At 41.0% G+C, this 13,554-nt stretch overlaps 1 protein-coding gene across 1 annotated transcript in view; it reads left to right on the top strand.

Annotated features, from left to right (window-relative positions):
• Necab1 (N-terminal EF-hand calcium binding protein 1) overlaps nt 1–13,554 on the top strand; it is a 163,950-nt gene that overhangs the window by 120,391 nt on the left and 30,005 nt on the right. Inside the window, exons 6-7 of the mRNA XM_055603579.1 lie at nt 2,330–2,466; nt 12,280–12,401. Of these exons, the coding sequence (XP_055459554.1) occupies nt 2,330–2,466; nt 12,280–12,401 (259 nt within the window). The remainder of the gene's footprint in view (nt 1–2,329; nt 2,467–12,279; nt 12,402–13,554) is intronic.

Here is a 13,554-nt window from a genome sequence, read left to right as displayed (position 1 = left end):
CTCCTCCTCCTCCTCCTCCTCCTTTTCCTCCTCCTCCTTCTTCTCCTTCGTTTCCTCCTCTTCCTCCTCCTCCTTTATCCTTCTCCTTCTCTTTCTTCTTTCATTTATTACATCCTGACTGAAGTTTACCATCTCTTCTCTTTTTCCATTCCCTCCCTCCCACCTCCCCCATCCCCATCTACTTCTCCTCTGCTTCCCTTTATAAAAGAGCAGGCCTCCAAGGGATATCAACCAAACATGGCATAGCAAGTTGCAATAAGAGCTGGGTGGTAACCCAGTAGGAGGAAAGGGGTCCCCAAAGTAGGCAAAAGAGTCAGAGACAACCCCACTCCCTCTGTTAGGAGTTCCATAAGAACACCAAGCTACATAAACATAACATACCTGTGGAGGACCTAGCTCAGAGTCATACAGGGTCTGAGATTGTCAGTTCAGTCTCTGTGAGCTCTACTTAGTTGATTCTGTTTTCTTGTGGTGTCCTTGCCACTTTGGGTTCCTACAATCCTTCCTGCCCTTTTCTTCAGGATTTCCCGAGTGCTGCCTAATGTTTGGCTGTGGGTCTCTGCATCTGTTCTCATCAGTTGCTAGGTGAAGCCCTCTCTGATGAAGGTTTTGCTAGGTTCCTGTCTACAATTACAGATGCTAGGCTGGGTTGGTATCCTTTGGGAGCGCCCCCTTCTCTGAGAAGAAGTGGGTAAAGGGGGAAGAGACATGAAGGTGGGATTGGAAGGAGAGGAGGGAGGGGGTGGCATCAGATGTAAAGTGATGAAAGAAGAAAGAAAGGAAGGAAGAAAAAAGAAAAGAAAAAGAACATTATTAGGGACCATTTCACTGATTTCTTCTGGTTTTTTGTTTTTGTATTGATTTTTGGTTTTTCTGGTTTTCTTTTATGTTTGATCCTAACTTAGGTCTCTGGGTTGTCCAGCCTCTGGTTCCTGGCCCTCTAGACAGTGTCAGGCATGGGCTGCCTCTCCTGGCATGGGTCTCAAGCTGGACCAGTTACTAGTTGGCTATTCCCACAATTTGTGTGACATCTTTACCCCAGCGCATTTTGCAGGCAGGACAAATTGTAGGCTGAAGGTTTTGTGCCTGAGCTGGTGTCCCAATCCCTGCACTGGAAGTCTTTCCTGATTATAGAAGCTGGCCAGTTCAGGCTCTGTATTCACTATTACTAGAGTCTTAGCTATACCCTGGCTTTCTTTTCTGGTTCTCCCTGAGACATTACAGGGTAGCAACTAGAACTAGCTAGAGCAATGGTTCTCAATCTGTGGGTCACAACCCTTTTCAGGGACAAATGATTCTTTCACAAGGAGTCATCCAAGACTATTGGAAATATCTGATAGTTACATTCCAATTCATAACAGTAGCAAAATTACAGGCATGAAGTAAACAATGAAAATCATTTTATGGTTGGGGGCCACCAGGACTGAGGAACTGTATTGAAGGGTCACAGCGTTAGGAAGGTTGAGGGCACGTTCACTCGCTTGCCATGAGGAGCCGCGCAAGGGCACGGCTGAGCCCAAGTCAGCCAGTGGCTGGTGGAATACATGCTACGTTTGTGACAGAAGTTAGCTGCACACAGTCTTTAGCGTTGCTGAGCAGAACATGAACAGATTGCGTACACTCTCTAAATATTCCAAGCCTAACATTTTCCAGATTTTAAAATAACTACACCTAATTTCTCCACCTTCTCTGGAATACAGATCAAGCATGATAAATCTATCGAGAATGAATTAAGGCAGCTGTTGAAACATGACTATATTTCGTGGGTTAAAAAGAAAACATATGATGTCGTGGTCATTAGTTACACGAAACAGAACATAGAGAGAGTCAGTTGCATTCTAACATTTTTCCAGAAACCTTTTTTCCCTCAGAAATCTATTATATAACACTGCTAATGTTTGTCCTTTTGCCAAACCTGAGGCAGGTGTAATGAGAAGTGATATAGTCTAATCGGTTTTTAGTTCAGCCTCTGGCAAATGGACCAAGTCACAGACTTCTGGATCAATCCCTCTTCCCTTTCCACTCTCCCTTCCAGGATTGTTCTGAGTGTGATGGGTACTTGGGGAAAAAATATATTTTCCTGGATGTTTGTCTCTACAGAATTTCTTTTTTTTTTTCAAGGAAAGAATATATAATATATATATTCTGTATCAATCTTTTTTAACCTTTTTTTATTTTTTATTAATTACATTTTATTCATTTTGTATCCCCCCATAAGCCCCTCCATCCTCCCCTCCCCTTTCTGCATGCATGCCCCTTCCCAAGTCCAGTGATAGGGGAGGTTCTCCTCTCCTTGAATTTCTAATTACATTTGTTTTGTAACCCATAGGACTACCAAGAAGCCTCCAATTTGGAACAGTTCGTCACTCGATTTTTGTTGAAGGAGACCTTAAATCAGTTGCAGTCTCTCCAGAACTCTCTGGAATGTGCCATGGAAACCACTGAAGAGCAAACCCGTCAAGAAAGGCAACTAATGTTTTATATATCTCTGATGATGATATTTTACTTATGCGAAGGCCGTTGAGGGGTTATTCTGCTTACTCTAGACAAAGCTAATTATGTTAATTAATAGATTTTAAGTAATGCCAAGGACCTCTCTAGGCTATTTGCTTAGAAAAAAACTCACTTGTTGTATGTCACTTACTCAACAAATGTGAAATTAGAATTTAATATGTAGAGAAGAGTTTAAAAAACAATATAGATGATATTAATTTATATTTAGCAAGATATTAATCCCTAAGGACCTAAAACCTATTGCAAACATAAAACATGTATACTAAAAATAAAGTGAAAAGTACAAAAAGCTAGATAAAAGGGAAATAACATGTCATTGAGTTGCTGAAGAGTGAAATATTAAATATGACAGAGAGGACTTTAAATCCACAGCCTGATCTTGAAAATAGGTATACATTGAAAATGTAGCAATGATCAGAAAGGCCTTACTAGAGAGAATGATCCTGGCTCTATTAGAAAGATCATGGCCTTAATTAGCAAGCCAAATCACTTTTAAAATGGAGAAAAGTGAGTGATGAGAGAGATGTAAAAGCTAATGCTACTAGTATATATAACTAACAAGAAAATTAACAACATAATAAAGGTGCTAGTGTTGAAGAGAAGCCTGTGTTACAAGAAATTGACATCAGAATAACTCAAACCTTTTGGTATTTTACTCAGTTGACATTGTTTGTGCCTTGCAAAACAGACAAGGGCACAATTCTTTCTCTTCTGACATACCGTGGTCAATATGTCCTTTTCTCAGCCCCTAGACGTGACTGATATGACACTTGCATCTTGGAACCATGCAGTAAGCCCATTGAACAAAACGGTGGTAACTTATGGATACATAATTATCAAGACACCTCTACTATAGTATAACATTTTCAGCCATGCGCAGAGATTCGGATGAATGGGCACTGCCAGGTTCCTACAAAAGAGCCCGTCGTTTCAGAATTCAGGGAGGCTGTGCAGATGATGGATTTGAAGATGCCGCAGATGAGCGCTGGGTTGCATCCTCCAGTGGGCCCATGCACTCTTCTCCACACGCACGCTTTCTTTTCACTTTGTTCAGTGACTCCACACCAAATAGCAAGGTACAGAGATTCCCATCAGGGAAGCAGCATCCCACCTCCTCCACTCTGAGACTATAAGTGAATGTCTTGAAGCATAATGAAATTGATTTCCTGTGCTTGGTGAGGAAGTAATAGTCCTTATTATTTCTCTGGGTTTAGATCTCATGGATCCAAATTCTTTCCTTTTAAAACTCAAGCATTTGCCACCTGAGAAGAGTCTGAGGAAAGCATCGGCACGCCTCCCACCTTTATTCTCAGGGTTCTCTTTTTTCCTCTCTACAGTTTTTGCCTACAGGGCACACCCAGAACCACACACACAGCAAATGTTCAGTGAACAATTGTTTTTGTCTTAGGCTTCCTTAACTTGTGCTTGCAACCAGAAGCTGTGTAGCCGCTGTGTTTAATGAGAAGGGACAAAATAATACAGAGTGTAAGAGACATAGAAGACAGCAGAGGGTTAGTGAACCTTTGACTGCTAGACTTACAGCCCCAAAACTGCTTGAATAATGGCAACGATTACAGGTCTCTTGTCAGTGTGGACAATGCTGTGACATGGAATTTGACTAAAGCACCCAGAGATGCCCAAGTCCAACTGCATTCTGAGACACTCTCAGGAGTGTCTTAATAAATTAATTTTTAAATTATTTAGAAAAGGTACTCCCCTAAAGGGTGGTGCCCATTAAACCCATTCTGAAGCTTCTGGTGGTTCAGAAGGAAGCGTTCATTAGCCCTAACCTAGAAGGCTGTGCCTCCTTTCCTAAGATTACACTTTCCTACCTTCTCTCTGAAGGCCAACATGAGCAGAGGTCCCAGGACCGGGACCAGTGACAGAGCAAGACAAAACTGCTCTGTCCCAGGACATCAACCAAAACAGCCTTGGAAAAGCTTCCCATGCCAAGGAGCCTTGAACTGGATCTTCAGGAGGACTTGGAGATTCAAAACAACATTCTAAGACTGGGAGAGTGTGTCCCAGCCCACCCCATGCTCGACATCTGTCATCTGGCTAGCTTTTTCAACCTTTTTTGTCACTCTATAATTCTTTGTCTATAAAGCCTACACACACACACACACACACACACACACACACACACACACCTCCAACTCCTCTACTTCTGACTCGTGTTCCGACTTTTTTAACTAGGACTTATACTTATTTATCTTCTCCATCAGTCATTGCATTTCTAGATGCCAGAGGCTTCGCATTGTGCCCCTCTACACATTAAATAAGTAGAACTGAATGAATGGGTGTGAATGGGAAGAGCAGCCACGTTAGGGACAGTGAGGAGGCCAATCCATCTGCTGTCTGGAAGATCTTAAAAGCTAGACAGCTGCATTGGAAGTTGACCCCAATCATAGGTTACTGTTAGTGGTTATAAAAGAACAATCTAATGAAACCAAGGCTTAGAGAAAATTAGTCTAGCAACTAAAGACAGTACATATTTGTGTGAGAAAAGAACAGAGTGAAGAGAAGCCAAAACAGGATTTACAAAACTCCTCAGTTTTTAACATCACAAAGGAGGATTCTATGATACCCTACACAGTCAAGACTTGATTAAGCTTCAGGTTTCATTAAAATTCCCATGGTCATAATAATTTTCTTCCCGTTCAGCACCAGTATTACTTTAGAATTTAATACTTGTGAAACTAGGGGATTCAGACCTCTTGAGAGGGATGGAATCTAGAGAAAACATCTCCTTCTAGAAGCCCCAGGCAGAATCACACAACACCAGTCACCCTGCAGTAATGAATCAGACATGCTGGGCTGGGCATAATGTCTGTGCCCATTCATGTGAAAACAGCAATTTCAGAGAGGGGGGTATGCACAGCTGGCATGTCACAGAGGTGAGATTCTCAGATGGCATTTCAGACCATCTTTGTATCTGCTCTGGCAAACTGGCTAAGTGGGAGCCACTTTAATTCCCTGTCTTTTGGACAAACCTAATAGCCAGTGGCAAGGGTAATCATTATGTGACGTGGAAGCTTCCCTCAAGAGGACCCCTGTCCTATTGCATAAATCCTTCTCCTCACAAGCTGCATTTCCTGGATGCAGTTCAATTACATGTGGATTTTCTTCATATAATGGAATCTCTAAGTTTGGTCTGTTTCCCAAGTTTCTTCCATAGGCAGAGATACAAATGAGTCCCTCTGGGCTTGGAAGTCATTTTTTTGCCTTTTGATAGTTGCCTATTATAGAAGAAACAAATGGCTTTGATTTTACTCATAAGTGATTATAAATCCTCCAATGGCTTATGATCCCTGGCTTGGTCAGAGAAAAGCAGCACTGATTGCCTGTGTCGCCAAAGCATGAGGCTTAGCTGTGGGAAAACCCATAGGGAAAATTTAATACTGGAGACTAGACACACACGAATGCTTTTGTTGTTGTTCTCTGCCTAAACTTTCAAAACTGACATTTTAAAAAATGCCCAGATAGAAGAGTCATGAACACATCAACAGTAAAGGGAAGAAAAGCCACACCCCAACCCCAACGAGAAACCTGAAATCTGAAAAGAAGAGTAGAGAGTGATTTAGACTCCCTGAGAAAGCAGCTCACACAGACTGTGTGGGAGGAAGATGAACATCAGTGCACACAAAGTACCATAGGATGCGGAAGAACTGATAGAGCCGAGCGGAGCGGACAGTGAGGAGAGAGGGAGACCGGTGTACCACAGAAACCCCCACCACTAATTTGTAGTGCTTGTTCCTCCCCAGCCTAGCAACGCTTGGGGTAAACGAGTGTAAACCAAGGACAGCAGGGGGCCTGTCACAAAGCTGAAGATGAGACACTAAGTGAAGGTCTTCATCCTGACCCCCTTTGTATCCTGTGTTCCCAGGTCACGACATAAGGCCTCAGTGTTCAGTTAGGGGACACTAAAGTGGAAGATCTGATTAATCTAAGAGAAAGTCAGAGTCATACCTACAAATAGGCTTAAAGACTGATTGAAAGATGTGACTTGAGCCAGGCATGGTGGCACTAGCCTTCAATCCCAGCACTTGGAGAGGCGAAGGCAGGTGGATTTATGTGAGTTCAAGGCCAGCCTGGATTACAGATCAGTCCTGGATAGACAAGGCTACACAGAGAAATGCAATTTTGAAATCTCCTCCCCTCCAAGAAAAAGAAATAGAGAGAGAGAGAGAAAGCGGGAGAGAGAGAGGGAGGGAGGAAGGGAGGGAGGGAGGGAGGGAGGGAGGGAGGAAGGAAGGAAGGAAGGAAGGAAGGAAGGAAGGAAGGAAGAAAGGAAGGAAGGAAGGAAAGATGTGACTTAACTAATGGCAACACATACAAAAATGCCAACCTGTAAGCCCTCTCTCTGGAATGTAGAGGAATAGGTGGAGCAACAGAAAAGGCAAAGCAAACACAAAACAAAACCAGAAGAAATGGAAATTGTTATGGAGCTTCAGACCACCAGGAAAAGACCAACAGTCTCAATTCAGATTATAATTAGCCAGATTTATTAAAACTCCTAGCAGGGCCACGGCCTCTATGCCAAATCAGAGACATTCAGTGCAGAGGCAGGTAACAGAAGAGCTTTTAAAGGCAGAAACCGCAAGTGCTATTCTGCTCTGTCAAGATTAAATGGTCAAGGGGACCTCATACTAGCCCTTGAAGGTCTGCACAGCAAGTTACAGAGGCCAAGACCAGCAGTTAGTCATAGCTATGTACAGCTATGGTCAGGCTGTGCACTTCTGGGTGGAGTTCAAGGAACTGGAGTTATCAGCAACTCATCTTTTAGGAGCTTGAGTCAGAGACAAACAGCTAGAGAATATCAAAAGAATAATTCAAGAACAGCTTTCAGAACAAGAGTTTGAGTTTTCTGCCTGGTAGAGTAGACTAAGAACTCATTATAATGATTTAAAAAAATAACACTAAGAAATGTAATTACAACATTGCAGAATATTACAAAGATGCGTCCAGACATTCTAAGAGAGGAGAAGCCAGGACATCTGGAAAGGACAATGGGGTCTACTCTGGAAATTAGGGTGCAGATGTCTCTCTCTCTCTGTCTTTTAGTAAAGTAAGACAAAAAGTACATTGGACACATTGGAAATAGTCAAAAAAATCAACAAAAAGAAAATAGTGGAAATAGCAAAAAAAAATCAACAAAAAGAAAATAGCCCAAGAGAAAACACAAGAAAAATAAACCACTCGTTTGCACAGTCAGGAACCCCACAAAAACTAGAAGCCGTGATAGATATGCAGAGGACCTGGTTCTAACTCTATGGAAATTATTGTGGTGGTTCACCAAGAAGATAGGAACCAATCAAGATCCAGTTGACTAATCTTGGGCATGAAGCCAAAGGATGTTTCAACCAATCACAGAGACACTTGCTCACCCATTGTTCTTTGCTGCTTTATTCATAATAGGGAGATATTGGAAGCAACCTAGATGACCCTCAGCAGGAATATGGGTCAAGAAAATGTAGTGCATTTCCACAAGGAGTATTACTCAGCTTTCAAAAAAATGGAATCATGAAATTTTTAGGTAAATGAATGGAACTAGAAAAAAAAATCATCCCTGCATCTCTGGGGAGAAAGCTACTTCATCAAGGTAGATAATCTTTTTGATGTATTCTTGGATTCAGTTTGCAAGAAATTTGTTGTGATTTTTTTGCATCTGATTTCATAAGGAAATTGGTCTGTAATTCTCTTTTTTCTTAGGTTTTAATGTGGTTTGGTTCTAGTAATTGTGACCTCATAAAACTCTATGTTAAAATCATCTGGCCCTGGATCTCTCTTCCCCCCCCCCAAAAAAAAACATTTTTTTTGTTTGTTTGTTTGTTTGTTTGGGAGATTTTAATTACTGTTTCTATATCATTAGAGGTTATTAGTCTGTTTATCTGATCTTGGCTTCACTTTTGTAAGTGGAATGTATTGAGAGAATTATCCATTTCTTTTAGATTTTCCAGTTTGGAGGAGTATAGGTTTTTAAAGTATGTCCTTATGATTCTCTGGATTTCCTCAGTGTATGTTATTATGTCTCCCTTTTCATTTCTAATTTTATTAATGTGAATACTTTCTTTACCTCTTAGTTAATTTGTATAAGGTTTTGTCAATCTAATTGATTTTCTGGAAGAATAAACACTATTTCATCAATTCTTTGTATAGTTTTTGTTTGTTACTTGTTTCTATTTTATTGATTTCAATCCTGAGTTTGATTATTTCTTTCCATCTACTCCTTTTCATTGTGATTTCTTTTTGTTCTAGAGCTTTCAGGAGTGCTGTTAAGCTGCTAGTGTGAGATCTCTCCTTTTATAAATGTATATTCTTAGTACTATGAACTCTCCTGTTAGAACTTCCTTCATTGTGTACCATGAGTTTGGGTATGATTAATACTCTTTTTCATTCAACTCTAGACCATCTTTAAGGTCTTTCCTAATATTTGTCTTGACCAATTTTTTTATTCAGTAATGAATTGTTCAGTTCCCATGGGTCTGTAAGCTTCCTGTTGTTTCTGTTGTTGTAGATGTCCAGCTTTAATGCACCCATAGTGGTCAGATAGGATGCAAGATGTTGTTTCAGTTTTCTTATATGTGTTGAGACTGATATGTGTCATCAGTTCTGGAGAAAGTCTCATGAGCTGTATTTGAGTGAAGTGTTCCGTAAATACCCATTAGGTTCATTTAGTTTATAACTAACTTCTATCATTTCTCTTGATTTTCTTTCTGGATGACCTGTCTGTTGTCAAGAGTGGGGTATTGAAGTCACCCATTATTAGTGTGTGAGGGTCATTGTGAGATTTTAGCTGTAGTAGTGTTTCTTTTATGAACTTATGTGTTTTTGTGTTTGGGGCAAAAATGTTGAGAATTGGAATGTCTTCCTGGTGGATTTTCCCTTCGATGAGTCTGTAGTTTTGTTCCCTCTCTCTTCTAATTAGTGTTGGTTAAAGTCTATTTTGTCAGATATTAAACTGGCTACTACAGCTTACAATAGGTCTTCTTAGGTCCATTTGCTTGGAATATCTTTCCCTAGTCTTTTACCCAAAGATGATGTCTATCCTTGATTTTTAGATTTATTTCTTGGTTGCAGCAGAAGGGGATGGTCCCTATATTCACATCCATTCTGTTAGTCTGTGTTTTTTTTTTCATTATTAGAAAATTGGAACCACTGATATTCAAAGATATCGATGAGCAAAGTTTGTTGATTCCTGTTATTTTGCAGTTGTGGAGTGGGAGGGGGGCTCTTTTGATTTACTGGTCGGATTATTTATTGCTAGTGTTTCCTTGGGTGTGATTAACCTCGTTAAGTTGGAATTTTTTTCTAGCACCTGTAGGGCTTGGTAGTATATATTGCTTTAATTTGGTTTTATCATGCTTTTATCTTTTTGTTCTCTGTCTAAGGTGATTGGAAGTTTTGCTGGGCATAGTAGTCTCAGCCAGCATCTGATGTTTCTCAGAACGTGTAGATCACTTTCCAGGCCCTTCTGGCTTTCAGAGTCTCTATTGAGAAGTCAGGTGTTATTGCTATAGGTCTGCTTTATGTGCTGCTTTCTCCTTTTCCCTTACAGTTTTAACTGTTTTTTCTTTGTTATGTGCCAAGGAAAGAGACTCTCTTTTCTGGTCCAGTTCATTTAGTGTTCTGAATGCTTCTTGTACCTAGTTCAACGCCACAGTCTTTAGAAAATTTTTTCTTCTGTAATTTTGTTGAAAATATTTTCTAGAACTTTGACCTGAGTTTCTTCTCCATTATTTATAGGTTTGTTCTTTCAATAGTGTTCTGATTTCTGTGTGTTTTGTGCCAGGATATTTTTTATATATTTAAAACTTTATTTGACAGAGGTATCTATCATGGAAGCATCATGTCTTCATGCCTGAGACTCTCTGTTCCATCTCTCCAATTCTTTTGTTGAGGCTTGCCTGTGAAGTTCCTGTTTGAGCTGTAAATTTTTCACTTCCAAATTTTCTCCAGTTTGAGTTTTCTTTATTGATTTTATTTCCATTTTCAGGCCCTTGACTGTTTTATTCATTTCCTTCCACTGTTCGTGTTTTCATAGAAATCTTTAAAGGATTTACTCATTTCCTCTTTAAGGACCTCCACCATAATTCATACAGGCTATCTTAGGGTCTTGTTCTGGTGCTTCCCCCAGAGCCTGCGCTGGCAGGGTTGCTGGGCTCTAGACGAGACTTGCTGTCCCGGATGTTACTGATTGTGTTTTCACACTGGCGTTTAGGCATATGAGAATGGAAGACTGTAATTCTAGAAGCTGATATCTGGTCTTAACTTTGTCAGGTGGGTCTTTTGTTCCTTGATTTCTGTTGCCTTTTATGGTTCTTAGGAGAGTGTTGTGACTGTGTGTTGCCTGGTAGAAAATTCTTCTGGCATCCTGATAAGTGTGAGCTGTGAGGATTCCATGTAAAATCTGTTTCTAAGTATTGGAAGCTGACACTTGAGAATGAGAACGGGCTAGGAATGGAGCTTAAGAGAGTCCACAGAAGGGAGGAAAGCAGGGTGTGCTCAATCTCATTAGTAGGGGGCAGAGATTGAGGAGAGGCTGCAGCAGGTGGTACGCTACAGAACTGGAAGTGAGACTGCAGATTGGATGTGGGTGAAGGGAGGGAGAAGTGAAGATCTGCAGTTAGCCAGAGTCAGCGGTGCTCTCTTTAAGATGACTGGCTACCTTAAAGGCTTAATGCCATAACACCACAAACGTGGGGACTATTTTCGCGCAGAACTCTGTGAGAAATCCGAGGCTTAGTTCTTATCAAACAAAGGAAGCAACAAAGAGAAAAATGAAACCCAGTAACACAGGATAAAAAAGCTAAAGAAACCTTGGCTAGTAAAAGATAAGTAAAAACTGCTTCTCTCAAAGGCAAATGAGTGCTATAGTTGGCTGCCTGTGATGGAAAAGGAATACATAGAAAGGGGCTCAGATGCTTAAGGGATTTCTCTAACCAGAGAACTCTCTGGGCCAACCCAAGGCCAGTGCAGCATCTCCAGACACAGTCTCTCTTTTTCATGTCTTAAACACGTCTTCCATTTTCAAGTTTGAAGTCCCTCCTCACATGTTCTCTATGCAAAACAGGGAACAAGAAAGACAAACTTGCCTTTTTTGCTAAATCCACCATTAAAGCTCCTTTCTTGGAAGTTCTTTACAGTCTTTCCATGTATTTATCACTAGCTTCGGCAGCTCACATTGGGAATCTAATAGAAAGCCTAAAATAAAAATACAGACAGAGCAGTTTTATGGTGAGTTCTGATAGGAAGGTAAATGGCATAATAAACATAGAAATGTCTATGGAAAGGGAATGGAAGCACATCTGGGCTTGGAAGGGGAAAGATTCTGTTTGCTGAAGTAAGATTGTGATTATTTGGCTTTTTAAAATGTATGAATTTTAGTAGATTGGAACAAAAACATAAAAGATATATAAAACATAGGTTCTCAAATTAAGCAAACTAGAACACATCATGTACACAAATTTCATTTCTATTAATGACATGGCCAATGTTGGAAAGAAGAGTTAGGTTACAAAATTAAAAATTTATTTGGGCTTAATTTTAAGAATAATGAAAGCCCAGAATATTCTCATCCTTGCATTTGGATATTGGAGTAAAAATCAGCGTGGCTCTCCAGAGCATGTTTGTAAGCAATTAAATATTCCATTAAAAATCCTAGAAACCCCTCATAGTTGATACTTTAGGATTTCATCTTAGGAACAACACACTGAAGCTCTGACAGTAAATGACAGTAAAGATCAATGTTGGCTCTTGTTTCAGGCAAGGGCCAGCCAAGCCAGAGGTCCTGTCTATTCAGTGGCCTGGAAAGCGATCCAGCCGCCGAGTCCAGCGACACAACAGCTTCTCCCCAAACAGCCCACAGTTCAATGTCAGCAGTCCAGGTAAGGCAGACTCCGATGTTCTTTTATCGTGTGGATAAATTAAAAACAGCAGTCTGGCTTTACAAGGAGACCAACAGAGCCACAAAAAAAAAAAAAAAAAAAAAAAAAAAGTGGGCCCAGAGGGCCATGCAGAGACTGATGAATCAACCAAGGACTATGCGTGGAAAGACCTAGACCCCCTCCTGCTCAGATGTAGCCCATGGGCAGCTCAGTCTCAATGGGGGTTCCCTAGTAAGGGGAGCAGGGGCAGTCACTGGCATGAGATCGGTTTCCTGCTCTTTGATCACTTCCCCCCTATGGCCTTACTAGGCCACACAGAAAGAGGATCCAGACAGTCCTGATAAGACCTGATAGGACAGGGTCAGATATTAGGGGAGGAAGACCTCCTCTTTCAGTGGACTAGGGGAGAGACATAGGGAGGCAGAGAAGGAAGGACAGTGGGATAGGGAGGAGATGAAGGAGGGTGCTACAGCCAGGATACAAAGTGAATAAATTGTAATTAAGAACAAGAAAGTAAGAAGGAAGGAAGGAAGGAAGGAAGGAAGGAAGGAAGGAAGGAAGGAAATAAGGGAGGGAGGGAGGGAGGAAAGAAGGAAAGGAGGAAGGAAGGAAAAAGGGAGGAAGGGAGGGAGGGAGGGAAGGAAAGAAGGAAGGAACGAAGGAAGGAACGAAGGAAGGAAGGAAACAACAAACAGCATCTGGAACACTATGGCCCTCCTTGTAACAAGAGATGTACAAAGTTGCCCCTGCTGGGCTTGCACAGGAACTATACAGAAGGAAAGAGCAAGGAATCACCAAGCAAACTAAAAACTGCCTGAAAATGGCAGTGCTTGGTTTAGAAGGCCAAGCATAGGTTATATCACTTCCATTTGAACCACTTAGAAAACATAGGGCCAGTGAGTGAGATGTCTCCATGAGTAAGTGTGCATGCTGCTGAACCTGATACCCTGAACTTGGTCCCAGAACTCAATGGTAGAAAGTCAAACCTCATAGCTGAACCACCTCTCACAGATTGTCAGCAGACTTTCAAACATGTGCCTTGAAATGCATGAATTTCCCCTGCACGAAAGCACATTCTTGGACACACACACACTATCTATCTATCCTTCTTTCTTTCTTTCTTTCTTTCTTTCTTTCTTTCTTTCTTTCTTTC

This window comes from Psammomys obesus, unplaced genomic scaffold, assembly GCF_907164565.1.
Source record: "Psammomys obesus unplaced genomic scaffold, mPsaObe1.curated_primary_1811, whole genome shotgun sequence".
In the NCBI taxonomy this organism is placed as follows: Eukaryota; Metazoa; Chordata; class Mammalia; order Rodentia; family Muridae; genus Psammomys; species Psammomys obesus.
Note: the sequence above shows the minus strand (reverse complement) of the source record. Positions and strands in the feature narration are given on the sequence as shown.